The sequence below is a fragment of the Lutra lutra genome, chromosome 2 (genome assembly GCF_902655055.1).
Source record: "Lutra lutra chromosome 2, mLutLut1.2, whole genome shotgun sequence".
Taxonomy (NCBI): Eukaryota; Metazoa; Chordata; class Mammalia; order Carnivora; family Mustelidae; genus Lutra; species Lutra lutra.
This window is the reverse complement of record NC_062279.1, coordinates 145,814,255-145,840,982: the sequence shown is the minus strand read 5'-3', so window position 1 is coordinate 145,840,982 and position 26,728 is coordinate 145,814,255. Positions and strand designations below refer to the sequence as shown.

Genomic DNA, 26,728 nt, shown 5'->3' with positions numbered 1-26,728 from the left:
CTGGGTTGGCTGGTTGGTTTGCTGAAAAGAAAAGCAACTTTCAAGAATGTTGATTGGGAGGTCTGTAGGGAAAGGGAGAAGCCGCTCTCTGTCATTGCCAAATGGGTACAACCACATCTTTGCAAGGAAACAGTGACTTAGTCACTCTAAATAAACAGGCTGAGAAGAGAGCGGTTATGGGTTATGTCCCCTGCACTACTGGTGATGGCTTTTAACTTTGTTCCTTCACAGCAGTCACACTGGTCTCCCCACTTCACACCCAGAAATGGACCAGGACCTCCTATCAAGCTGCTCCCCACTGGTCTTGCCCCACCCTCAGCAGAGCACCGGTGGCCCGTGGCCGCTCATCTCCGGCTCCCAGTGCCAGGTCAGTCCTCCCTCGAAGACTGGTGGAGACCTGGACCCTTCAGTGTGCCCAGAACCCTTACCTGCCTATGCTTGCTTGTCCTGATCTACCTCTTTAGGTGTCTTCTCTCCTGATCATCAGAGTTCTCCCAGCACAGGAATGATGTGACAAGGGTAGTAGCTGCTACTTACTAACCACCAAAGGCAGATCATGAGTCATGTTAAAAGATGTAAATATATGAACTCAGGCACTTCTTCCTTGATGCCATGAAGGTGGCATCTTGTTAGACATGGCTGATGACCTAACCCAGAGCCACTTCCTTGCACCTTGTCAGCTCAGTGTTTGTTTAGAGGGGCTGCCCTCTAATGACACTGGGGACAGGAACACCCCTCGCAGCCCTAGGGAGGAAGCCACAACTGGTCTAAGGGAGGACCTGACAAATGTTGGCCTGGTGGACCAAGTCCAGCTCCCCTGGCCAGTTTTTGTTCATAAGTTTTATTAGCATGCAGTCAAGTTCGCTAGTTCATAGACTGTCTGTGGCTGCTTTCTTGCTACCATGGCAAGATGGGTAGTTGCAACAGAAATCATGTAGCCCTTAGTGACTACACTTATCTGCTCTTCATTTAAAAAGTTGACAGCCTTCTGGTCTCCGACAGTCATGGTCACTGCATTCTCCTTCCTGCTGAATGGTTTCAGCATGGGCCTATGCCCTGGGCAGTCCTGACCAGTGGTATCAGAAGGGGTGATTGCTCAGATGTTAAAAAGAGATGATGAGTGTGACACCTGGAGCCACAGCAGCCATCCTGAAGCCATGAAGGGATGACCCCAAAGACCAGAGTGGCACACTGAGGATAGTGGAGCAGAAAGGCCAACAGAACTCGGTCCTTGATGGAATCATTGAGGCACTGAATCAAGATGGGAAGAATTTACCACTTGGCTCCTCCTTATAAAATAATTTCTTCATCTTTGACCAACCTGATAATATTATGTGCTGCTGGAAGCACCCTAAATGATGTAGTATTATTGTTTAAGGCAAGACAGATGAGGCAAAGGAGGTTAAGTAACTCTCCTACACTCAGCAGGTAGTGGTGCTGGGATTTAAATCTAGGTTTTCTGGTCGACACTGGCCACATCTCACTCCGACTGACAGCTCCATACTAGCCTTGTGGGAACTCCTTCAGTTTCCAATCTGATGGGCCAGCCTCAACCAACTGCCAAAAGCTTGTGGGTCCCCGCTACACCAGGAAATGTGTCCCATTTGGGCCACGCGGATCTCAGTCTGCATGGAGAGCTGCTAACTACTGGCAAGAAGGGAAGGGCCGTGGGGCTCTGGCCCCTCCGACATGTGACTTCAGCTGGTACTCATGGCTCTCATGGTGTCCCCGTCTCTTTAAAAACAGTAGCTGTGCCGTATGTCCAATGTTTCCTGGTATCACCGGGAGAGTTGGCCAGCTGCAGCCCCACTCCTACTCAGAAGTGATGTCATTACTCTGTTCTCCAGTTAAGAATGAAGCAAATAGCCCAAACACCGAATCAGTGAAGGAAGGAAGGGGCCAGTGCAGAGACGGTGAGGGTAAGGCCTCAAACGAGGGCCCAGTATCACACGTCGTTGACATCTGGTGAAACCGAGCGGGCTTGGAATGCCCCCCGCCCCCGCTAGTTCTGCTCCCCACTCCGCTCCCTGGGATAAGGCCCTTCTATCAAATGAGCTTCTGAGCAAGGGGGACCCACTGCAGTTCCTGCTTATGCGGGAGTGGTAGGTTCCAGCGGCCCCCCGCTCCCGTCACCTCCTCCCATGGGAAGCCGAGGCACCTCACCCACTTCTTGCTACACAGCCTACCTCCCACCAGCCCTGGCTGCTCACGCTGCGCCCCGGGGTGGCCCTCTCCCCTGGGCTGCGAGTTCAGGTGAGCAAGGACCTGCAGTGAGCCTCATGAGGCCAGGGCCAGCTGGCCCCACAACCCCCGCAGGCCCCGCCCCCCTGGGGGCGGAGCAAGGCACGGAGGAACTCACATGAAGATCAGGTGCTCCCAGCGTCTCAGCTCCGCCTGCTCCTCTGTTGACGCCTCCAGCGCGTCGTCCTTCAGTCTCTGCCTCACACTCTGGACGCCCTCCTGGTCCCTGTCCCTCTCTTCACCCTCGAGCTGCTGGGCCCGGGCGACCAGCTCCCGGCTGTGTTCCTCCAGGATCTGCTGCAGGAAGAGCCAGGGCACGCCACGTTTGAGCAGCTCCTGGGTCATCCCCGAGGTCTGCAGGCGCCGCAGCTCCTCCGTGGCCTTCTCGGACAGCGATAGCGTCAGGGCCCTGAGCTCCTCCAGGGCGGCCTGGTCCAGGCGCTCCTGCAGCGTCTCCAGCGCTGCGCCCTGCTCCGCCAGCAGGCTCCCCCACCGGCCCAGGTACTGGCCGGCGTCCTCCGCAGCTCGCAGGGCCTCCCCGAGCGACAGCTGCTCCTTCCGCTGCTCCTTGTGCTGCAGGGGTTTCAAGGAGGAAAACTAAGTGGGGACAGGCTGGGCGCGCACAGCGCTCTGGGAGATGCGTGGAGAGCCGCACGGAAGGCATGAGATGGAGACAGCCTTCTCCTAGCCATCGCACACTCAGAAAACTGTCCTTAAGAAAGGAACCCGAAATAGGGGCGCCTGGGTGGGTTAGTAAGTTCAGCATCGTACTCCTGGTTTCAGCTCATGATCTCAGGGTCATGAGATCAAGCCCCGCATGGGGCTCTGCACTCAGTGTGGGGAGTCGGCTTGGGATTCTCTCTCCTGCACTCTGCTCCTCCCCCTCTGCTCACATGCTCTCTAAAAGAAAGGAAGATAACCCCAAATAGAGCGAGAGCTCCATCTATTGAACATGTATTGGACCCGTACTTATTGAGCAGGTAAAGTCCAAGAACAGACCACTTGGGTTCCCAGCCTGGCTCCTCTGAGGACACACTGAGGGACCCAACGTGAAGGTCTAGAACTCTCTGCGCCTCCACATCCTCATCTGTAAAATGGGGCTGAGCTACCTCACAGAGTAGCTGGGAGGATTCAGTGAGTTGTTTAACACGTGTGTGGTTCTCAGAGGCGCGCCCAGGGGCAGAGCTCACGTCTGTGAACATCTGCTGTTAATCCGTATTCCAGGTGCAGAGGACCTGTGAGCTTATAGGGGAAAATAAACACCCTGAGATCCGTGACACACAACTGAAATGAGGTCAGGGGAGGACTTTCAGGAAGGCGAGCCCAGGTCAGAAGATCCCCGGGGAGAGAGCCACAGGTGTGAAGGTGCCATGGGGGACGAGGAAACGCGGACGAGCCTAATAAAGATGTTCGTCGTGCTTTTATTTCACAGAGCACTTGCAGACCATCTCTGTCCTGGGTTGGGAGGACATGGGATGGTCCAGGTGGCCAAACACGGTCAGCTCTGACCATCAGAGAAATATAGCCTTGGGCCCCACAGATGTCACTGCTCACATACCTTTTGCAGTATCTCTCGTCTTCTCTTCAGGATAAGTTTTTGGTGCAGCTTCTTTTTCTCCTGCTTTAAGTCATTGTCCAGCTTCTGTCTGATGGAAAAGACTTCGGTCTGAGCACGCCCCAGCAGTGCCTCCGTCTGCTCTTCATCCAGGTACCCCGCTCTAAGAGAGACGCAGGAGGATGACACTCCCTCCACACCCAGCCTTGGCCCGACTGCTGCGGTGGCTGCACGTTCCTCTCCATCTTCGTTTGGGCTGGTCAGGGAAAGTCTTTACCCAGAAGGAGAAGGAGCAGAACGGGTAGCTGAGACAGTCCCAGAATACAGGAAGGGCAAGGCTGGCATCCCTAGACACTTGCCCAGAAAGCTCGACATCAGAAATCGCCTGTTCGGGCAGAAACTGGGCAAGAGCTCTGGGAGAAAGTGGCACCCTGGGAAGCACAGCGCTCAAGGTACAGTTTTCCAAGAGGAGACAGTGGGTTTGGAATTGAGGGTGATGGGATTGTCACCAGCAAAGTCCAAGAGGTAAATGTTCGGAATATGCTGTAGGGTTAATTCTTCACACTAACCTGGCTAGCCACAGGGCACCCACATTAAACACTGAGCACAGAGGCATCTGGGAGGGCAATTTCAGGAGAGATTAGCACTCGAATTGTGGGACCGCCCTCCCCAGTGTTGGGGGGGCACCAGTGAATCCAGTAAAGGACTGAATAGAACAAAAGGTGGAGGAAGGAGGAAACTGCCCCCTTCAGGGCTTCTGGCTGGAGACCTCCTCTCACTTTCTCCTGTCCTCAGACTGTCCTCGGACTGGGATCCGCTGGTTCTCAGGCCTCTGGACTCAGACTGAACTATGCCACTGGCTTTCCAGAGCATTCCAGAGTCTCCAGCTGGCACAGGGCAGGTGGTAGGAGTCCTCAGCCTCTGTAGTTATGTACACCAATCCCTCATATCTATCTCATTGGTTGTTTTTCTGGAGAAGCCTGAGTGACACAGTCTGTTACTATCACGATCACCAAGACTATTCCCAGTCTGTCTGCCTCACTGGGCTGGGTCTCCTGCTTGGCATAGGGTAGATATCTATGGAAGCTTCTTGAAGGAATGAATAGGTAACTGAATGAATGATGGATACATACTTAAGAAATATAAGTCTGTGCCAACTTTAAACTTTTTTATTTTTTAAAATATTTTATTTATTTGAGAGAGAAGAGACAAACAGAGACAGCACATAAGCGGGTAGAAGAGCAGAGAGAAAGGGAGAGGCAAAGTGTGAGAACCTTAAGCAGACGGGGCTGAGTGCAGAGCCTGGCACAGGGCTTGATCTCATGACCCTGAGATCATGATCCAAGCAGGAACTGAGAGTGGGACGCTTAACCGACTGAGCCACACAGCCCCCCAGGTGTCCCTGTGCCAAATTTTTAAAATAGAACTTAAAAATCAGAGGTAAAACACACCTCCCCGCCAACTGTTCCCAACGGTACAACCAGCTGTCAGGTGCTTTGGTTCAAGGCCAGGAACTGTTTCTTTCACTTGAGTGAAAATTAATCACGAGTGTCAAGGCAACTGCAGTGACAAATTCATTAGCATCTTCAGGTAGCGAGCGTTCAAGTACACTGCACCTTACAGAATCTTCATTAAACTGAGCGAGAGAGCCACAGAGTCCTAATAAAATTACCAAGGTGACAGAACCAATTCCTAAAACCACAGAGTGGCCTGGGAAAGCTGACTTCATAGGCAAGCCTCTATTTATTTTACACCTTCTCATAACCAAAGAGAATAAAAGTCATTGTTTGCAAGTAAGCACCCCAAAGACCACCTAGGAGCAAAGGTCAGAGAGGGGCCGAGGCTGCCTTGCTCTGAGCCTGCATGACCACTGACCGCATGGTTCCCCGGGGCATGCAGAGAAAAACCGGGGACAACACACAACATTTGGACTTCACTGCCAAGGTGGATACAAGAGCTGGCAGAGTGTCTGTGCTCAAGGGGAAGCGGGCCCTCCCACCACGGAGCAGACATAAGCCTCCTCCACCGATTTCTTAGGGAAATGTAGGGGATTTCCTTTAAAATGACTCCAGGTGGGGGGGGGCATGTGGGTGGCTCCATTGGCGCCTTGAGCTCAGGTCACGATCTCCGAGTCTTGGGATCGAGCCCTGTGTCGGGCTCCCTGCTCAGTGGGGAGCCCGCTTCTCCCTCTCTCTCTGCTGCTCCCCCTGCTTGTGCTCTCTCACTCTCTTGGTCAAATAAATAAATAAAATACTTATTAAAAAAAAAAAAAAGATGACTCCAGGTAGAGCTATAGAGTGACATCAGGGCTGGCCACTGAGGTTGAATGAAGGGCACATGGAAGGTTCACCGCATGGCTGTCCCAGTTATCATAAAGGTCTCAGAAATTCTACTGCGCAAAAGATTCTTACGCCTAGAGAATTCTCAAGGAGTAAGTTAGGAGCCGTCAGTGCATTCGCTGACTAAGCGGCATGGGGGTACTCTAATGAGGACAGCAAGGCAAGGCGTTTCCTGTGCATCCTCTGGGATGGCTTTCGAGTCTTACCGCTCATGTTTCTGGATGAACAGGGTGAGCTGGGCATCAGCAGCGCTCAGAAGGCCCTGTACACGGGTCTCTGATGACTGCATGTTCTGAACCAAGTACTCCCTGTGGCCAAATCTCTTACTTAGATGGTATCTCTTACTGGCCTGGAGAAAATCCATCAGCTCTTCTAATTTCTCCTGTTTAAAAAAAAAAAAATCAAGAAAATATGCCTGATTAAAATTTAGAGACTGTTCTTCCTAGACCCATCAAGTATTACCTTTCCTTCCCGAAGAAAACACACAGGCATAGAAGCATGGGGATTAACACCTTAAAATGCCCCGTTCTTAACAAAGGCTTAGAAGAAAATGACCTATTAATAAGGAATGAGAGCTTGGAAAAGTGCTTTCTAGACCCAGAGTTAGGACTTGTCAAAACAACGTTACTGCCCTAGGAAAGGGGATACAAAGCTCACCCAGTCACTCAGCCTTCACCCACGGGGTTCTCAAAACCCAGCACCAACACAGGTGCTATGTTCTGGGATAAATCAGCCATCAGCCCTGACCCCCAGAACTTCCACCCTCGTGGAGGAGATGGGAATCAAGATAATGAACCCCAAACACAAGACAGAGATAACCTACCTTACACTGGGGATTCTTCTCTGGGCCCTGCACTGGGCTCAGAGCATTTCATACCTTATTTAACTTAATGTAGAGAGGGAGTACTATTATCCCCATTTCACAGATGAGGAAACTGAGTCTGCATCATACTCCTGGTAGATGGTGAAGCAGGGATTCGAACTCAGTAATCTAATTCCGGCACCTGTGCTCTAACATCATAGTAGGCTGCTCCAAAATGCAGCTATGACCAGTGGCATGGTAATCAAACCAGCAGTAATTAAAACGTTAGCCCAAGTGGAATCATCACCCTGATTGGCTCTGCTGTCTTTTCCCATCTGTGGAAATGGTCTCCCTGCAGTGGGCCACCAAAAAGATCAATGCTCTGTTCAGCAAGATACGTATGATGCCACGGACAGTCTCCTCTCTAACCAAAGATGTGGGATCTCCAGTTCTTGATGCCTGGGAACGTGCACTGTCCAGACAGTGAAAAGCAGAATGGCCGGTCAGATATGGCTGAATACTGGTATCTCCCTGACTTGCTGGCAGCAGAATCCATATAACGGGAATACGGAGGCAATATTCCTATTCTCCATGAAACCAGATCCACGGGAACCGCTGGCTTGTGCTCATAAGGAGACGCAGAGCTGCTGTCTTCCAGTACCCCAGCAGCTGGCGTCAAAGACGCCTGTGTCCTGCTACCATTATCACCTGTGGGTGTCTCCTTCTTGACTCCATTATGACTGACAATCACACATTCTAGCTCGAATGTCCCGGGGTTGAGAATCAACCACTGGCCATCACGAGGAGAAAAATGACGGCAAAATCCATCAAGACCCACATGATGCCTTGGGGTCTGGATGCCCCCCTGGGAATAGAATTCTTGCTTTAGTTACTCTCACTGAGGTTGGAGCAGGAAAAACCTAGAGCAAAATGGAGAGGCTGGCTCATTCTCTCCATGCTCTGTGCCTCCCAAGAGTAGCCCCCTCATCCCGCAAGACTCACTATCAGGAGACTTTTGGGGATGGTCACTCAATGTCTTCTGGCACAGCCCTGCTCCTCACCACTCTCACCCCAGGGGGACGCGAGATCTGCTACTGGACCGCACACCAATGATTTCACGCTGGATGTGTACATGTGTGTGTAAAATACTCCACATGGGCCTGAGAAATCCCCAGCAATGGTGATGGCCTCGGATCACTATTTTTGCTACCGTTTAGTAATTTATTCCATTTGGATTAATAATATTCACACTCAGGCTGACATGGAAGAACACACACAGAGGCCCCCAGGCATCTGCTGACATGGACTGCAAGGCCTGGGTCTACACCAACACACACACACACACACGCAGAGGCATATGTATATTTATGTGTTTTCCGCTGCCATATGGATTCAATGTATATCGTGCCAAGCGCAGAATTTCCGAGAATTAGCTCTATTATTCCATTTTACATGTGATGAACCTGGGGCTCAGGAAAGTCAGGCCGTTTGCCTAAAGCCACAGAGCTGACGGCCGGTGGAACTGGAAATCAAATCCAAGTCAGCCTGAGTCCCAGGCCTGGGCTTCAAGTTACTAATGGCCCTGTTTATTGGAAACTCATCTGCACGTCCAGAGGCAGAAGGAAAAGGTGGTAGTGCATTCCTGCTCCACAACCAAGAGAAGAGACAGGACAGAGTCCGGGAGAGGAGAAATCACCGGCACGGTTATGGGAAGTCACACTCCCATCGCCACAAGCCTGATCTGAAGCCTTACCTGTATGTCGGCATAATCCTGCAGGAGCATTCTAGCTGCCTCTGGCTTTAGTTCCCCTTGGAAAATAGCACTTTTTATCTGGGTAAAGAAGATGTTGTGCAGTTCATTCCTCTGGAAAATGGCCAGCTGCCGGTGAGCCTTGACAAAGTCCTCCTCCTGCTGCAGAGCCAGTGATCTCCTCAGGTGCGCCTGTTCCAGGCCGTGAAGGGTCCTCAGGAGGCCGCTACACTCCAGAGCAGACTGTGGGCAGAGGGGGCAGAAGGTGAGAGATGACACACCCACAGGCACGCACGGGCACACCCAGGCAATATGCAAGCACACGCATGCACACAGGCACACATGTGCATGCACACAGCAACACACCATGCATATATACACATGCATGCTCATACATGTGCCCGTATGCACATATGCAAGTGCACAGGCACGCACGTGCATGAACACACACATGCATGAACCCACACACACATAGCAATACAGTGTGCACACACATGCACATGTGTACGGGCACATGCATGCATACACATGAGCACATAGCAAATATGCATGTATATGGGAATACTGTGCACTTCCACAGCACCACAGCACATACACACACGCAAAAGTATATACGCACATGCCTGCATACATGTGTGCACACAGCAGTGCTGTGTGTGTATATGTGCTGTGTGTGCCTGCACATGCATACACAAATGCACATACTTACATGTACACACAACACAGTGCATGCACACACATGCATGAACATAGTGCACGCCCACATGGCAAATACACACGTGCACAACAGTGCATACACACATGCACATGTATACAGGCACACACATGCATACACGCACACAGCAAATATCCATGCACACAGCAACACAGTGCATAAACATCATGCACACATGCACAGAGCAGTGCATAGTGCATACACACGTGTACACGCGCACAGCACATATATACACTCAGCAGCACACAGTGCATACACACATAAGCACATGAGCACACATGTATGAACATAGTGCACATGCACATGGAAAATATACATGTACACAGCAACACACCGGTACATACACACATGCATATGTATATAGGTACACACATGCATACACACACGAGCACACAATATACATGCACATAGCAACACAGTGCGCACAGGTGCATACAGGCATACACACCTCAATGTATAGTGCACATATACACACACAGCAGCACACAGTGCATAAACATATGCACAACAACGCACAGGAAACACACACTCATGTGGAACACACACATGTCCCACGCTGGCAATAATAAAGCCGCTAAGCTCTGGGAAATACTGCAGCACCCTGTCCTTCCCTGCTATCTTACTGTTTTTCAGAGCAGTCTCAAAGCAGAAAATTCACAGGGATAGAAATTTGCAAATCAAACTGCCTGAAAATAGTCTGCAAAATGGAAACATCAACAGATCGTGCTGTTAGACTCTCCCACTTATTTCCAACATCTTTTGCACTTGACTTAGTTGAACAGAAAAATACCTGAAATCAAGCCGAAGTTGAGATGATTTGGGTAAGAAAGGAGGCAGAGTCATTAAGAAATGGCTCCTGGATGCCTGTACTCATGTGCTCAGGATGAAGGTAGGAAGGAGGAGACACGCCAGCACTGGGTTCCTGGTACCTTCTCACTCCGGCTAGTGCAAAAGACTCGTGCCCCAGGAGGGGACTGCAGTTAATTCCTCCTGGGGAGGAAGAGTTCTAAGACACCCCCCACCCTGATACCTGGCCTGTGCTGTCCACATCATATAAATCCTCCCCCACTGAGTGTGGACATAAACTCTGAATGCGAACGGACCGTCAGCCCATGATCTGATTATTACACGGCAAAAGTGAAGAGATCTTGATGATGTAATTGAGGTCCCTAATCAGTAGACTCTGAGCTAGCCAGAGGGGAAATGATCCTGGGTCTGACTTAAGGAGGAACTGGGCCTTCCTGAACAGAGAGACATTCTCCTGCTGGCCTTGAAGAAGAGAGAACAGCCTATGGAGAAGGGAAGCTTGCAGGAGCTGAGGGCCTCTGTCCACATTGCAAGGTGAGTTCCGTGCATAAATGAATGAACTGGGACAGGACACCGAGCACCAGACAGCCCAAATGAAGCCCAGATTTCAGGCCTCTGAGACCATGCAGATAACCCAGCTAAGTTGTGTCCAGACTGCTGGCCACAGAAAGAGACGGTAAGTGGGTGTTATTCTTAAGTAGCTGAATGTGTGGCGATTTGGGACGCAGCCACAGTCCACATCAGGTGAAGAAATACATGATCCAAGGAGCATGGTTCTTCCCCAGCTCTCAGCAGCACCAGGAGAGGAGAGGAGATGAAACCAAATCTTCAGGCTCCTCGTTCTGGAGTTGCACAGATGATGGACATGTTGGTGGAGCAAAGTCAGGGGAAGGTGTTCGTGTCTCTGAGGAGAAGGGCACAGCAATTCGAGGGGTCAAGGTCAAGAGACTATGGTCTCAGTGGCTGTGCAGGCTAAGTGGGAACCCAGGAAAGTCAGAGGGTGGTGAGGACAGAGGGAGAGGGCTATACTTCCTCCAGCTAATCAGGGACCAGAGCACCATACGCCCACTGACACTCAGGGTTGTCGCGGACCCACGGCACTGAGCACCCAGACCTACCACCTCCACTTCTGATCACTCACAGAAGCCTTATAAAGGTGATTTTTAACTTCCCAGCTCCTTTGCCTTACCTTTCAATTTATTCAGAATCTGGCCCAAGAAGAAGAGTGCTACTTTGAGAGGGCCCCCCAAAAGCCTGGCAGCCAACACATGACAATCCCTGCCCTCAGGGTACAGCGCAGCCTCAGCCCCCAAGCTCCAGAACTCCCTCCTGCCTACAGCTCCGGGGGGAGGGGCCTCCCTGGTATTCATGGTTTGCCTCGGTCACCAGGAAACAACATGGCCTTTTTGCAAAGCTGATTTTATAAACAGGGTTGGATCAGACTTTTGTGAGTCACTCTTCTGGACAGAGGGGTTATTCACAGCTTTTATCTGCAGTACAGAATGTGGTTTCCCCATAGCCAGGAGGGGACCAGGCCCCTGACTCTGGGAGCGCAGGGACATTCTGCTGCTCAGGGAGGGGCTGGAACCCAGTGAGGCTGATTCAGTCATCAATGTGACCTTCTCTCCTGGCAGGATGAAATTCGACAAGCCGCAAACCTCAATTTATTTTAATTAACAGGAATGAAAGATGGGATGAGATCCATATAGCTTTTCACAGCCTGGACAAAAAGTGCATGTGCATACATGGAAATCCCAAGATAAAGTTATTCGTCCTTGTTTAGACTTATATTTCTGAAGAATAAGGCATGAGGCAATGATATGCCTGTGTCATGGTTAAATACTCCCTAACACGAATTTATGATGGGAGCCCCCCTCAATTCCATCTACACTGGCCTCCTGAGGGGTCCAGAGACCTGCAGAAATGTGTTCACCCCCTGACCTATTTCAATCCCCCGGGGGCACAGATGAGAAGGCCATGCCATAAAGCAGGGGGACCCCCACACCCTGCCACAAAGGGCCTGCAGGAGCAAGGCAACTTGTGGATGGAAGTGAGAGACTGGTCCTGGTATAAGAGCCATTAGGGAGTGGTGGGGAGTGGGGCAAAGTGGAGAACAAGGCCTGCCTATAGGGCCAGTCACGACTCAGCCCACCAAAGAGGGCTCTGAAGGAATTTGGACACAGTGCAGTACATCTCCCATTTCATGAGAAGGTGGAAGCCTGCATTTTTACATGAAGTCTTATATTGTACATATCGGCAACAAATATGCATTTTTAAAGACATACTGAAGTCATGGTCACAGACTCCAACTCCCCATTGAACTTTCGACTACAATGGACTTCGCAGGGAAATGAGGCATGTTTATCTTGTGGTTTTCAGCGCTCCCTAAAAAGTAACTTACCCTGTGGAGAGAATAGGGGGGAACATAGAATCAGAGGTCTGGGCCAGGTTGTTCCAGAGCAACTTGCCATTGTTGACTCTGCACCATCAAAAATGTGAGACTGTAACAGAAAATTGTGTCTGTACTAAATTATACTCCCTGTACTCAGTTTAGCAAGATGCCCAATTGTAAAAATTGTATCCCCAACTGCAGGATGGGGAAACTGAGACCCAGGAGGACCGAGCAATGCACCTTCTGCAAGAACAGAGTGAGGACCTGAACCCAAGCTGTCTCTGCGCAGTCCACGGTCACCACCACTCTCCCCAAGGCCTCTCAACAGAGACACACTTTAAAAACCCTATGAGATGACACAGGCATTTAAATGTGAACAAATTTCCTCTCTAATTAGTAGAATTCCTACACTCTAATCAAAAAACCTGATTCTGCTCAGTTTTCTTAAAAAAAAAAAAAAAAGAATGCTTATTGGTGTAATATGTCCAAAATATTTCCATACCTTTTATTTAAAGTTGACTATGATAAATATACACATAAGTTACAAGGTCATTGGCAATTTTGTAAGATGGAGTGGCTTGCAAGGGCTGGAAGAGAAATACCTCTACTGACATTGCCATTCAGATGCTACTTTTGGAAGCACATTGACTCAGATAAGGCGACTGGTCTAAACAGGGTGACCCACGCGACCCAGAGTGATGGGGGCCTCCTGCTGCAAGCCAGCAGACTGGGGAGTGGGGGAAGGTACACAGGGAAGCAGGAGCACCCTGTCCCGCCATCCCTCCTTGTGGTCCTAAGACCCGTGCCAGTATTTGGGAAACACTTAAAACTACATTGTTCCAGGGAGCCTTTAGTTTGCTAAAGGCAGAAGCCCAGCAGGATGCATTACCCAGGCCCACAGCAGTGAGGGTGTATGACACACCATTGCACCACGCCAGTGGGCAGGTGCGGGGTGGGTGCCTGCTGCCTGGGTCCTCGTCTTGGCCACAGCCATGTGTCCACAGGCAGGGGACCCTCTCTGAATCTGTTTCCTAAGCTGGAAAAGTGGGATCCTATCAATTCCCACCTCACCGAGGTGATGTGAAGATCTGATGAGAAGGCCTGTGTAATGTGCTTAGAACAATGGCCGAAACTTACATGTGAGAGCACTTACTACAATCACAAAATGTGTACACCTTGATATTAAGTGAAAACATACAATTCTATAAACTGTATGCTCCTGATTTTGATTTAAAAAAAATAAAAAAAGGTACGCAAAAGGTCAAAATATATGCTGAAATCGTACGATAGGAGTGGGGGCTGCCTTAACATCCCTCTATCTCCAGGGTCAGGTGCATAGCAGGAACTCAAAACCCAGACCAAACGAATGTCTGTCTGCCTTGGATGGTGATGTGGGCTCTACGTATTTTTTTCCCAAGGTTTTTCTTTTTATGTTTTGGAACTGGAGTTGACAAGCTTTTCTCTAAAGGGCCGGATAAATATTTTAAGGCATGCCGGCCCCCTAGGGTTTGCTGTCACATATTCCTCTGCTTGTTTTGTTTTGATTTTTTACAATCCTTTAAAAACATAAAAACCATTCTCCACACACAGGTCAGTCTGGGCTCATGGATCTAGTTGCTGACTCCTGTTTTCTAACACTTTCCAAGCATGCACTGTGTCCATGGGAACAAAAGATATAACAAATTTGAGAAAAGAGAGTGAGAGACCATGAGATGGTTTAGGGGCTGTCACGGCACTGTGAGCTCCACACGGTTTCTGAAGTGCCAGGCTCAGGGAGATTCCGCATGGACCAATATAGTCATGGAAGGAAGTCAGAGAAGGGGGTCAGCTGGCAGAACTCTGGTGGTGGAAAGAGCGTTCCCCACCCCCACTCCCCACCATGACACACAACCACATCCTAACCCAGAACCTGCGACTGAGGCTGTCGTGGAATGAGGATCTTTGCAGATGTAATTAAGATAAGGTGCTTAGGAGATCACCATGGATTATTTGGGTGGGACCTAACTCCAAAGACAAGCATCCTTATAAGAGAAGAGATAGACGGTCCCAAGATGGAAGATGGCCATGCGAGGACAAGAAGTCAAGACAGGAGTGAGGCAGCCACCAGCCAAGGAACGCCTGGATCCACCAGAAGCTGGGAGAGACAAGAAAGGACGCGCCCCTAGAGACTTCAGACGGGGCGTGCCAGCGGACACCTGGATTTAGTTCTTTCGGCCCCCAGAATTGTGAAAGAATAAAAATCTGTTGCTTTGAGCCACGAAATCTGTGGTCATTTGTTAAGAGCAACCACAAAGGGGCGCCTGTGTGGCTCAGTGGGCTAGAGCCTCTGCCTTCGGCTCAGGTCATGATCCCAGGGTCCTGGGATCGAGCCCCGCGTTAGGCTCCCTGCTCAGTGGGGAGCCTGCTTCCTCCTCTCTCTGCCTACCTCTCCACCTACTTGTGATTTCTCTCTCTGTGTCAAATAAATAAATAAAATCTTAAAAAAAAAAAAAAGAGCAACCACAGAAACTCATACGGGAGCCAAGCAGAAAACAAGCCTCATCCTCAAACAGGATCCATGTTAAGGTAAGGGGAACTGAATGCAAGGGAGAAGGCAGGGCTAAGACAGCATGAATCTTTCCTCTTTTGATCTGTTTCTGCGTGAGGGCTGACGGCAGATGACCCGCTGAGAGCCATGAGCTGTCAGCCCTGTTTGTCCACCGCCAGGAGATATCTGTGCCGGCCAGCAGTCTGGGGAATGGAAGTTAGCAGTTCAGAAGCCTATTCCCAAGCAGGTGTTAGACCTCCCTAAGATGACAGGTTTCCAGACCTGGAAATGTGGGCTCAAGCCAGAGGAGCTTCACAAGTCTGCTCTTTCATAGAAGAAGACAGAAATCAGGCTTGATTTGACACACTCAGAAAAAAACTCTGGCACGATTCCCTCAAGACAGAAACAGACACATTTCTTAGAAAAATGAGACTTCATCTCTGATCAACAGAGGTCAGCCCTGAGAAGCCTGAGGGGTCAGAACTCTCAGATCTGAGCACTGTGCACTGAGTCTAGAGCAGCCCATGCCCCAGCGAGTTTTTCTTTCCTCTCCCAGCCAGCCGAAAGGGGGCGCCCTCAGCCTTGTAATTAGTCGTGCTAATTACACCCTTCAGGAGCAGAACTGGAATATACTGGAATGGGAGTCCAGGTTTGTCTGACGGTGGAGCTGGTGCTGGAGGGCTCCAAGACCTGGCAGAGTGCAGCCCAGATGGACACACACACACACACACACACTCTGACATCACAACCTCCCTGAGCCATGCTTTCTGTGGGTGCACTCTTCCATGAATGAAGCCTTTTTACTCTCCCCATGATGTCCCATGAACCTGTGAACATATGTCTATTCTAGTATAGCTGAATGAGGTCACATCTTCTATACATGAAGATGCTTCATTAAACTATGAACTTCTTGAACCCAAGAACCATGTCTCATTTCCTCAGTACTTCACTGCCTAGTCCAGTGACCGAGAGGCAGTGAGTGGTCAATAAAGTCTTTCTAAATAAGTTTGGGATGGTTGGATGGACAAGTAGAAGAAAGGGTGGTGGGTATGTAGATGGACAGGTGGATGCACAGGTGAACAAAAGGATGACAGGTAGGGGAATGGATGGCTAGATGTAGAGATGGACAGGAGGATGGAAAGGTGGTTGGGGGGTGGTTGGATGGATGGACTATAGATGGACAAGTACATTGAAGGGTGGTAGGTGGATGAATGGATGGATGGATAGATGGGTGGAAGGAAGGGTGGTAGGTAAGATGGATGGGCAGATGTATAGACAGACAGGCGGATGGAAGAGTGGTGGGTAGGTGAATGGATAGATGAATAGGTGAACTGATGGGTGACTGGACAGGTGGATGGATAGACAGATGGGTAGATGGACAGGTGAACAGAAGGATGATAGGTAGAAGGATGGATGGATAGATGGACAGGTGGATGGAAGGGTGGTGGGTGGGTAGATGGATGGATGGACTGTAAATGAACAAGTACATGGAAGGGTGGTAGGTGGTTGGATGAATGGGTGGAAGTTTGGATGGAAGGGTAGTAGGTAAATGGATGAGTGGATGTATATAGGTGGACAGGTGGATGGAAGAATGGTGGGTGGGTGGGTGGGAGGGTGAATGAACACGTAGATGGAAGGGTAGTGAGTGGGTGGATGGAGGGATGGTGGGTGGATGAGTGGATGGTTAGGTGAATGGGTGGATGGAAGAGTGGTAGGTGGATGAATGGATGGATGTATAGATGGACAGGTGGATGGAAGCATAGTAGGTGAGTGAATGGCTAGATGGATGGGTGAATGGATGGCTGAATAGGTGGATGGACAGATGGATGGGTGGATGAGTGGGTGAAAGAATGATAGGTAGAGGGATGGATGGATGGATGAACTGCAGATGGACAAGTAGATGGAAGGGTGATAGGTGGATGGATAGATGGATGGGTGAATGGACAGGTGGGATAGGTAGATGGATGGAAGAGTGTAGGTAGATGGGTGGATGGACAGATAGATGGTTGGATGGGTAGGTAGAAGAGTGGTAGGTGGATGGATAGATGGATGGGTGGATGGACAGGTGAACAGAAGCATGTGGAGGTAGCGGGATAGATGGATAGATGTATAGATGGACAGGCTGGTCAAAGGGTGGTGGTTGGGAGGATGGAGAGAAGGACTGTAGATGGACAAGTGGATGGAAGGGTGGTAGGTGGAGGGGTGAACGGATGGATGGATGGACACGTGGATGCAAGAGTGGTGGGTGGGTGAATGGACAGATAAATGGCTGAATGACAGGTGGATGGAAGGGCAGGGAGTGGGAGATGAAGAGATGGGTCAGGAGGATGGCTGGGTGGGTGAATGGGTGGAAGGATGAGCAGATATATGAGAGAAAGCAGAGAGGCGAATGAAGCCCTCCTTTCGACGCTGCCTTACCCTCTCACTGACTCGTTTCAGCAACTCCTCTGCCTCTTCCATCGCTGCCATCTCCCTCTGGTACTGGCTTTCTGTCTTCTTTCTCATTTCCAGGTCACATTCAGCCGTCAAGGCCACCATCTTCCTATCATACTCCTCTTGAATTTCTTTCTCCAGCAACAGAAACTGCTTTTTGAAAACAGCACCCATCCTCCTCTCTACTTGGGGGGAGAGGTGGCCAGAGCTGGTCAGGTTCTTCAGCAAAAGGGCAATGATGTCTCTGCTGATTTGGGTTCGACAAGCCTCCAGGTCTGAGTCTGCCCGGTTCAGCGTTGCAATCTCCAGCCTGGGAGACACGAAAGTCAAGAGGACATGACTTATGAAGCCACAGCAGAAACCGAAGGTCCCTCAGAGCTCTGAGGTTTTTACTTCTTGTAGGTAAGGGCTTTCTTTTTCCCTTTTCCCTCCTCCTCTTCCTCCCTCCCTCCTGCTCCATATAGGGAATCTGCAGGGTGCTCCACTGGAAACTGCAAGGAATAGAACTAATACAAGGCCTGGTCCTTGTCAACAAGTGAAAATAATAACAAGAAGGCTGAGGAGAAAATGGATAGTTAATATATTTGGAGGATTGTAAACTGAAATTAATTTTTCTTTTTTCTGATTAAAAATTAACTTATGGGCATAACAACTAAATGTAATATGGTACCCTGGATGGGATCCTGGAACAGGAAAAGGACATAAGATCAACTATGGAAATCTGAATGAGGGTTGGGCTTCGATTAATCCTGGTGTATCACATTGGCTCACTGATTGTAGTAAGTGGCCTATCGTCATATAACGTGAACAACAGGCAAATCTGAGTACAGATTTGTGTACTCAAATGGTACACATTTGTTTCAGTGTGGAAAGTGGGAACTTTCCACACTAGCTTCCCAGTGTTTCTGTAAATCTGGAAGTGCTCTAAAAATAAAGTGTACTCAAGAAATATCAATGGGATGTTTCACAGGGCCCAGGTTCTAGAACTTGATTGTGGCGGTGGTTGTGTGACCATGTGTTTTATAGTAACAGATCAGACTATACCCTTAAGATGGGTGAATTTTACAGTATGCTAATACCTTTATAATTATATTATAATTATATCTCTCTATGTATAATAATTATGTATCTACACAGCCATAAAATGATGCACAGAAAAAATTAATTTATATTCATGATTAAAAATACCTGGAAAATAAAGACAGAAAGCTCTCACTCACTGTAAGGCCAACATTTCAACAGAACCAGTGAACGCATTTGGTTGTATTTGCTTCCAATTTTTTTTTTTCTGTGCCTATGATTTTCCATGGATGCATAGCCTTTACACAAAGGCAAGGACAATTCTGTCCATTTCTTTTCAATCAGCATTGTAACAGGTATCTTCTGGGGGTATTTAAAAACTGTAAAGGTTGGGTGCCTGCCTGGCTGGCTCAGTTGGCTAAGGGTCTGCCTTTTGGCTTGGGTCATGATCCAGGGTCCTAGGGCTGAGTCCCCATGTCCCTGCTCAGCAGGAAGTCTGCTTCTTCCTTTCCCTGTCCCCCTCCTCCTGATCCTGTTCTGTCCATCTCTCGTGCGTACTCTCCCTCTCAAATAAATAAAAAAATTAAAACAAAAAAAAAAACAAAACAAAACTGCAAAGTTCTCCTTTACAATGGTTGAAAAATAATGGTTGCAAAATGGTTCACCTTGTGATGTACCATGATTCATTTAAACTATTTTTCTAGTGTCACATATTTGGGTTACTTGAGAAACTCAAAACCTAAATAATCCGGCAGTAACTATCTTAGTAAATAGCTTTTGCTATTCACAATGATAATCTGCATGAGATCCACAAATGAAATCACTGGATCAAATGTGAGCAATGTTTCAAAGCCTTCTAGAATGTTCTGCCAAACCGCTTTCCAGAAAACTCCCCGAGCAAAGCAGTAGGATCCTTATTTCACCCCTCCCTCTACAATGCTTAAAAATCTTTGATAATTAGGTATGCCTGAGTGGCTCAGTTGGTTAAGCATCTACCTTTGGCTCGGGTCATGATCCCAGGGTCCCTGCTCAGCAGGGAGCCTGTTGCTCCCCCTGCTTGTGCTCTCTCGCTCCATCTCTCTGACAAATAAATAAATAAAATCTTTTAAAAAAATCTGTGAAAATTTGATGGGAGAAAGTGGCATCTTATTGTAAAAAGACAAGTGTCTCAAGAAAACATTATTACAGAGATTGTCAACCATTTAAAAGTAGAGACAAGGGGCGCCTGGGTGGCTCAGCGGGTTGAGGCCTCTGCCTTCGGCTCGGGTCAGGGTCCTGGGTCCTGGGATCGAGCCCCACATTGGGATCTCTGCTCGGCGGGGAGCCTGCTTCCACCTCTCTCTCTCTCTTCCTGTCTCTCTGCCTACTTGTGATCTCTGTCTGTCAAATAAATAAATAAAATCATTTAAAATTTTTTTTAAATAAATAAATAAATAAATAAAAGTAGAGACAAGAGTATGACTCCCAATGCACTCATTACCCAACCTCAAAAACTGTCACTAGTTACCAAACTCATTTTCTTTACTCTCTTAATGTTGGAGTATTTTTTTAAAAAGATTTTATTTATTTGACAGAGAGAGAGAGCACAAGCAGTGGGAATGGCAGGCAGAGGGAGAGGGAGAAGCAGGCTTGGTGTTGAGCAGGGAGTCTGATACGGGGTTGGATCCCAGGACCCCAGGGTTTGAGCATTTTAAAGCAAATCCCATGTCTTCCATTTTACTTGTAAATTTCTCAGTGTGCATCTTTAACCGCCAAGGATATATACCTATATAAGCATGTGTATATGTATATCAACATGTGTGTACCTATTTTGCCTAAACTTGATGTCATGATCACACCATATATATTATCAATCATATTTAAAATATTAACAGTAACTCCAATAATTAATATCAGTCATTAGTCAAACGATTTCAAATGTGTCAAAACGATTTTTACAATTGGAAACTTCATTCAAGAACCAAACAAGATCCCCCAGTGTCAGTTAAGTCCATTTTATTCTGGCCCCCACCAACCCCGTTTCCTCTTTTATGCCACAGATCTGTTGGGGAGGCTGGGCTATTTATCCTGCAGAATGCCCCCCCTTCTGGGTTTGGTGGATTCTTTTCACGGGTGTCACTGTTCCTCTAGCCTCTGTATTTCCTGTAAAGTCCTAGTTGGCTCTTAGGTCTTGATTAGAATCAGACTTAATCTGCTATCCAAAATACCCCGTAAGTGGTACCGTGTGCTTCCCATCAGGTCAGACGGTGGGTCACTACTAAGAACAGTAGGTTCAAGGCGGGACAACATGATCTGTTGAATCTACCCACTTTACCTAATGGCTTTAGCATCCACGTGTAACTGTCACTTAAACCCACGATTTCATTAAGGGTTGAAAAATGCACATTTTCTAATTCTATCCCTACCACATTCTTAAAGCTGAGATTCTTCCATAATCCAGTTATTCTGACATAAAGTCTATAGACAGAAGGGATGTTTGAGCCTTTGCTAATGACAGTTGGTTGTCATAGCAACTTCCAATGGTGCCGAATGAGTTTGGGCCTATTATTTTGTTGTTGTTGTTGTTTTGGTTTGGTTTGCTTTGCTTTGCTTTGAGAGGAAAAGTTTGATAAACTTTGGCCAAGTCCCTAAGAGGGTCTGACCTCTGGATCACCTTTACCTGGAAAACTCATAAGGGGAAGAACATCAAATATGTTACAGGCAGCATGGCTTAGGGGGGACATGACACCTGACTGGTAGATCACTTTGGGATGGGAGGGCCTGAAAGCAAAGCAAAGATGTCCATGGACATCTAACAGGGAAGAGTGCGGTGACACTGGGAACTGGGTGTCCCTTGTGGGGACCCTGGATGTTCAGTCTGTGAGTTGTTACAGCAGATTCGGGCACCCCAGGGGGATGAAGCTTTTAAGACAGGAAAGCTCCCACACCTGCCTGAGGTGGATTACATCTCTTGCAGCTGAGCTGTGTCACATGGGGAAAACCATGCGCAGTGTGACCTGGGGCAGGCACCCTGGAAGGACGCCTGGTGTCCTCACAGCAAGCCATGTTCCTACCCTCCAGCCATGTGCATAAACGGGGTGAAGGTGAGGCTTAGGGAGTCTTCCGAGTCCAAGGGTTTATTCAGCTGGAACATTCCAGCCTCTGCACAGTATGCTATGAAATTACAGATTTTTATAGATTTAGTGGGTTTCAATCAAATGCAGGTATTATTCTTTTCAATGCTCAGATTTTTCCATCTTAGGTCAGACCAGCTCCTGTTTCCTCTGGACACAACCCAATTAGTCTAGTTTTAAACAACAGCCCATGCACCTTGTCTTTCATTTTCTCCACAAGTGCTTACTGAATATCACACGTGCAGAGTGTCCTGGGTCACAAAGAAAGAGGAAAGCACAAGAGATGCTCTGGGCACAGCACGCATGGTTAAATGTTCAATGAACTAATGTTCCAAAGGCTCAGGAAAAAAAAATGACTTCTCTACTGAGACAGACACAGTAGATCTACACCTTTAAGGATGCTTCTCATGGCAGGCAAAATAATGGTCCCCCGAAGATGTCCACATCCTAATTCTCAGAATCTCCGACCAGCACCCAGTTACACGGCAAAGAAGAAACAATGTTGCTTGTCAGCTGACCTTGACCACAGAAATAGGACTAACAAGGGTCTCTAACGGGGGGGAGGAGGGAGCAGAAGACAAGTGGGATCAGGAGCAGAAGACAAGTGGGATCAGAAGCAGAGGGGAGGGAGGAGGCAGGGGTGGGAGGAGTCATCATCAGCTTCAAAGAGGAAGGAGTGGCTTGTGCCAGGGAGAGGGTCGGTGGTTTCAAGGAGCTGGAAAACACAAGGAAATGGGAGTGTCCCCTAGAGCTGACACCCTGATTTTTCTTGGTGAGGCCCATTTGGGACTATGACCTCCAGAACCATAAGACAAGGCCCTTGTGTTGTTGTAAGCCATCAAGTTTGTGGGAGTTTGTGACTGCTGAATATGAAACTCATACACCTTGTCCAACCCCTCCCTCCCTCATTCATTCATTGATTCATTGATTAACTTGCACAAGAAAATCCTGGGGCTGCATGTTGGGTAAACTGCAAGTGCTTCACCAGGAACACGGGGGCTGGGATGAACAGATGGACATCTCCATAGGTCTTTGTTGTCAAACCACCTCCTATCTAAGGGACCTGGGAACTAAGGACTTAGTTCCCCTGCAACATAAAGGGGACCACCCTCACAGGGTAGTGCTCATGGTTACAAGAGTAAGAAATATAAAAGGCACAGTGTAGGGGTGCCTGGGTAGCTCAGCTGGTTGAGCATCTGACTCTTGGTTTCAGCTCAGGTCCTGATCTCAGGGTCATGAGATCTAGCCCCGTGGTGAGCTCTGTTCTTGGGGTGGAGTCTGCTTGAGATTCTCTCTCTCTCTCTCTCTCTGCCCCTCTCCACCCATGTGCTCTCCCCCTCTCTCTCTTAAATGAGTAAGTCAAATTAATAAAGCAAGCAAGCAAGCAATCTTTAAAACACACGGCGTAGTACTTCGAATTTTGTCCATTCCAAGTCACCCTCGTTTCCCTGTTCTTGGCTATCTTCATCCCAGGATACCAGCTACAGAACAGAGTATCGTGCACAGCTTGCCCTTCCCAACTGTCTGGGGAGGCAATCTCCTAAGCACTTTCCCTTTAAAGTTTTTTTTTTTTTTTAAGATTTTATTTATTTATTTGACAGAGAGAGAGAGATCACAAGTAGGCAGAGAGAGAGGAAGGGAAGCAGGCTCCCTGCCTAGCAGAGAGCCCGATGTGGGGCTCGATCCCAGGACCCCGGGGATCATGACCCAAGCCGAAGGCAGAGGCTTTAACCCACCGAGCCACCCAGGTGCCCTCCCTTTAAAGTTTTAATGTTAATCACCATGGATCAGATGTCAGAAGCGACAACAATGAAAACTGTCAGGATGTCCCAAGGCCACAAAGGAAAGAACAATGTCCCTTTAAACCAATTAAAATACCATGCAGCTAATGAGGCTAACTCTCATCTGTTAATTTCCCAAATGGCCACAAGAGAGAAAAACAAGTATTAGGAATTCATTGTCGACCTCCAGGACAGGGTGCACTGCTGAGGGGGTAACTCCCACTGTCTCCCGTGGCATTTTAAATTGTTTATAATGAAATGTGCGTAAAAAGTCCTAATGGTTCTATGAGACAAAGAGAGCCCCTGTGAGTCACACACGCTGGGCTGAATTCTTACTACAAGTCGGCAGAGTTGGCAGAATTCAAACACTGCTTTCCCAGGGGATATCCATTTTTTCCATGTCACAAAAATGTCATCTTGTCACCGGATTGTAAAATGCGTGTATTTGCAAAGGTTAGTTCTGCTGCACGCACACCCCATACCAACCATTCACCTGTTTTAAAGGAGGGTCATCCCACAGGAGTGTAAAACAATGTCCCCCACAAGAGGCACTTAATAAATAAATAATAAAATAGAAACCATTCAAGTTTATTAACAGGGTCGCTTATGATGACCTCTTTCTAAAAGAAACTGCGCAGCATATATTACCCCAGACCTGATTATTACTTTGATTAGCTACTGATGATCAAGAAAGGGGAATGACTGTCGTGTCTTTTTCCTTATTTATTTCATGTAAACATTAATCAAGTTCTCACCAAACGGCAGGTAGGTGTCAGAACACAAAATGAGGACAGGATTTGCACACAAGGCAGAAAATGTCCCCTTGAATGTGAAAGAGACCTCATTAGCATGGAGGATAATTAATTCAGAAGGAAAAAGAAGAATCCACGCCCATTTTTCACAGTATAAATCCAGTATCTTCAAGTTAGCTGGGGTAAGCATAACAAATGAAAACCCACGAAAGCCAATCAGGACTAAGGAAACTGGAATTTTCCTCCTAGGAGTCAATTTCCACGGACAGCTGATAAGGCAGGGAGGGGAGTTCCATGCCAGGACCAAAAATCATATTTGTAACTGTCGATTTGAGGGCCTGGACAATGCAAGTTAAGTGGGGAAAATACCTCCCGAGTATCTTCACTGTCAGAACTAGTAAAAGCTTAAATCAGAGTGAAAATAGTCACTGTATGTGAGCAGATCATTAGTAAAAGTTATGATTAGATCATACCCTTCTGGTTTTGTATAAAACTCAAACAGATTGTAGGATTCAAGGGGTCAGCGGTCTGCATCCATCCTCTGTGACATTTTCCTCCTGTAGATCCCTTTGTTCTGAAGCCTGGCTGGGCCCGCCCTCTCCTGGCCTCCTGCTCCTTGAAGGGAGAATGGATGCCACCAGATGCTTACCACGGCCTGCTCCCCGCCCACGTGCTGGCCACACCCCCACACACTAGTCCTCTGCAACAGAGAAAAAGAAATGAGCGTTCTTCAGCCCACTTGTGATCCTCCTGGAAACTTCCTCCCAGCTTCGTTTCAGGCACACACTAATCACCTCATCACAGAAGGTGGTGAGTGTTTCATCATGTCTGAAAGCACAATGAGTTTATGAGTCACAGTAACTCAGCCTCTAATCTCGGCATCATCCCTTCAGAGCTGGGCAACTCAGGGGAGTTACCTGATGTCTCTGAGCCTTGTTCCCAGCCTGGTTAATGAGAATATTATCAACCATGTCAAGTAAAAATCATTAAGAGGATTACTAACAGTGCCTCTTATTTATAAGCTTTGTTTAAATAGCTTTATAAATATCAACCCAGTTAATATTATAAAGTAGGTGATTAACTTTTTTTTTAAACAGGTGAAGAAACTGAGACGCAGAGAATTTAAAATACTTTGTCGAAAGTAGCATAGTTATTAAGTGGCAGAGCAGGAATTTGAACCCACGGCATGTGGCCTCAGAGTCCTCAGTCTACCTTCTATCTACTGCCTCAGTCACACCAACATGCTCAAAAGCACTGAGCCGTGACTAGCACAAAACAGATGCTAGAAATTGCTGTTTCACATTGCTCTTGCTGTGGGTATGTCTGCCATAGTCTTCCCTGATATCATTCTTTATGGCAAAGAAAAGAAGATGTGAAGGAAACATAACATAGAGATGGGTAAATGGATGGATGCATGGGTGGGTAGATGGAAGGACATATGTTTGGACGAACGGATGGATGAGTGGATGGATGGATGGAAGGATGGGCAGACAGATGAATGGATAGGTGGATGGGAGGGTAGGTGGATGGAAGGACATATGTATGTATGGATGGATGGGTGGCTGGTGGATGGATGGGTGGGAGGATAAATGGATGAGTGAGGAGGCAGATGGAAGGCTATATGTATGTATAAAGGGATGGGTGGCTGGGTGGATGGATGGTGGCATTAGTGGGTGGGTGGCTGGTTGGCTGGCTGGATGAATGGATGAGTGGACAAATGGATTATAGCTAGCTGGCTAGATAGATAACTTGTGCAACTCTTACTTGGAAAGACAGATTGTATTCTACCTGAAAAGCATCTGAAAGAAACTGTAGGATGAAACATTTAAAGATGAAATAAGATAAACCCCAGATGTCAGCTAGATCATCTTTCCAACCAATGCTCAGATTTCCTTAATACCTTCCCTGCCAAGTCCCCAGCTTCTTCTTTGCACACACACACCTACACACACATACACATGTGTGGGCACACACGTGCATACAAACACATTCACATGATGATGGGGAGCTACCCGCTTCTCCAGGCAGGCTTTCCACCATCAGAGAGAGAGAGAGCTCAGACAGAAAGGTCTTCATCACCTGACATGCCCCTCCCTACAGCTCCCAACGTTGTCCTAGTCCCTCTGTCTTTTTCATGACCACCTCACAGAAATCTGGCAATTGTGATCACGTGCACACAAAATATCTCCAACCTGGGCCTCACTGCCTTGGGCAGATGACACAGAGCCTTACCGGCTGCGGTGAGGGTTAGGGTTTTACCAAGAGCATGCCAGCACAGGGCTTCCAGCAAATGTCCCAGTCAGGGTCATGAAAAGAGGCCCCCGGCTGGTGTATGGACAATGGACCAGGGCCCAGGGATGGACGTGAGGTCAGTGCAGGAGGCCAGTGAAGACAGGGTGACAGTCAGGCCTCAGACAGTGGCCGTGAGAGGGCAAGACAGCAAGGTGGGGCCCTGCCGAGGATGTGTTAGGACGACGCAGACCATTCGCCTGGTTAGTCCC

At 48.2% G+C, this 26,728-nt stretch overlaps 1 protein-coding gene across 6 annotated transcripts in view; it reads right to left on the bottom strand.

The window, feature by feature from the left end:
* Positions 1 to 26,728, bottom strand: part of EVC2 (EvC ciliary complex subunit 2) — a 123,369-nt gene that overhangs the window by 44,806 nt on the left and 51,835 nt on the right. For 3 of the 6 annotated variants that reach the window (XM_047718850.1, XM_047718851.1, XM_047718853.1), the window contains 5 exons: positions 17,547 to 17,871; positions 8,691 to 8,930; positions 6,342 to 6,517; positions 3,800 to 3,959; positions 2,360 to 2,814 (listed from right to left, as the gene is read on the bottom strand). In XM_047718850.1, coding sequence (XP_047574806.1) covers positions 2,360 to 2,814; positions 3,800 to 3,959; positions 6,342 to 6,517; positions 8,691 to 8,930; positions 17,547 to 17,871 — 1,356 coding nt within the window. The remainder of the gene's footprint in view (positions 1 to 2,359; positions 2,815 to 3,799; positions 3,960 to 6,341; positions 6,518 to 8,690; positions 8,931 to 17,546; positions 17,872 to 26,728) is intronic. The other 3 variants (XM_047718852.1, XM_047718854.1, XM_047718855.1) reach the window with 3 other exon arrangements.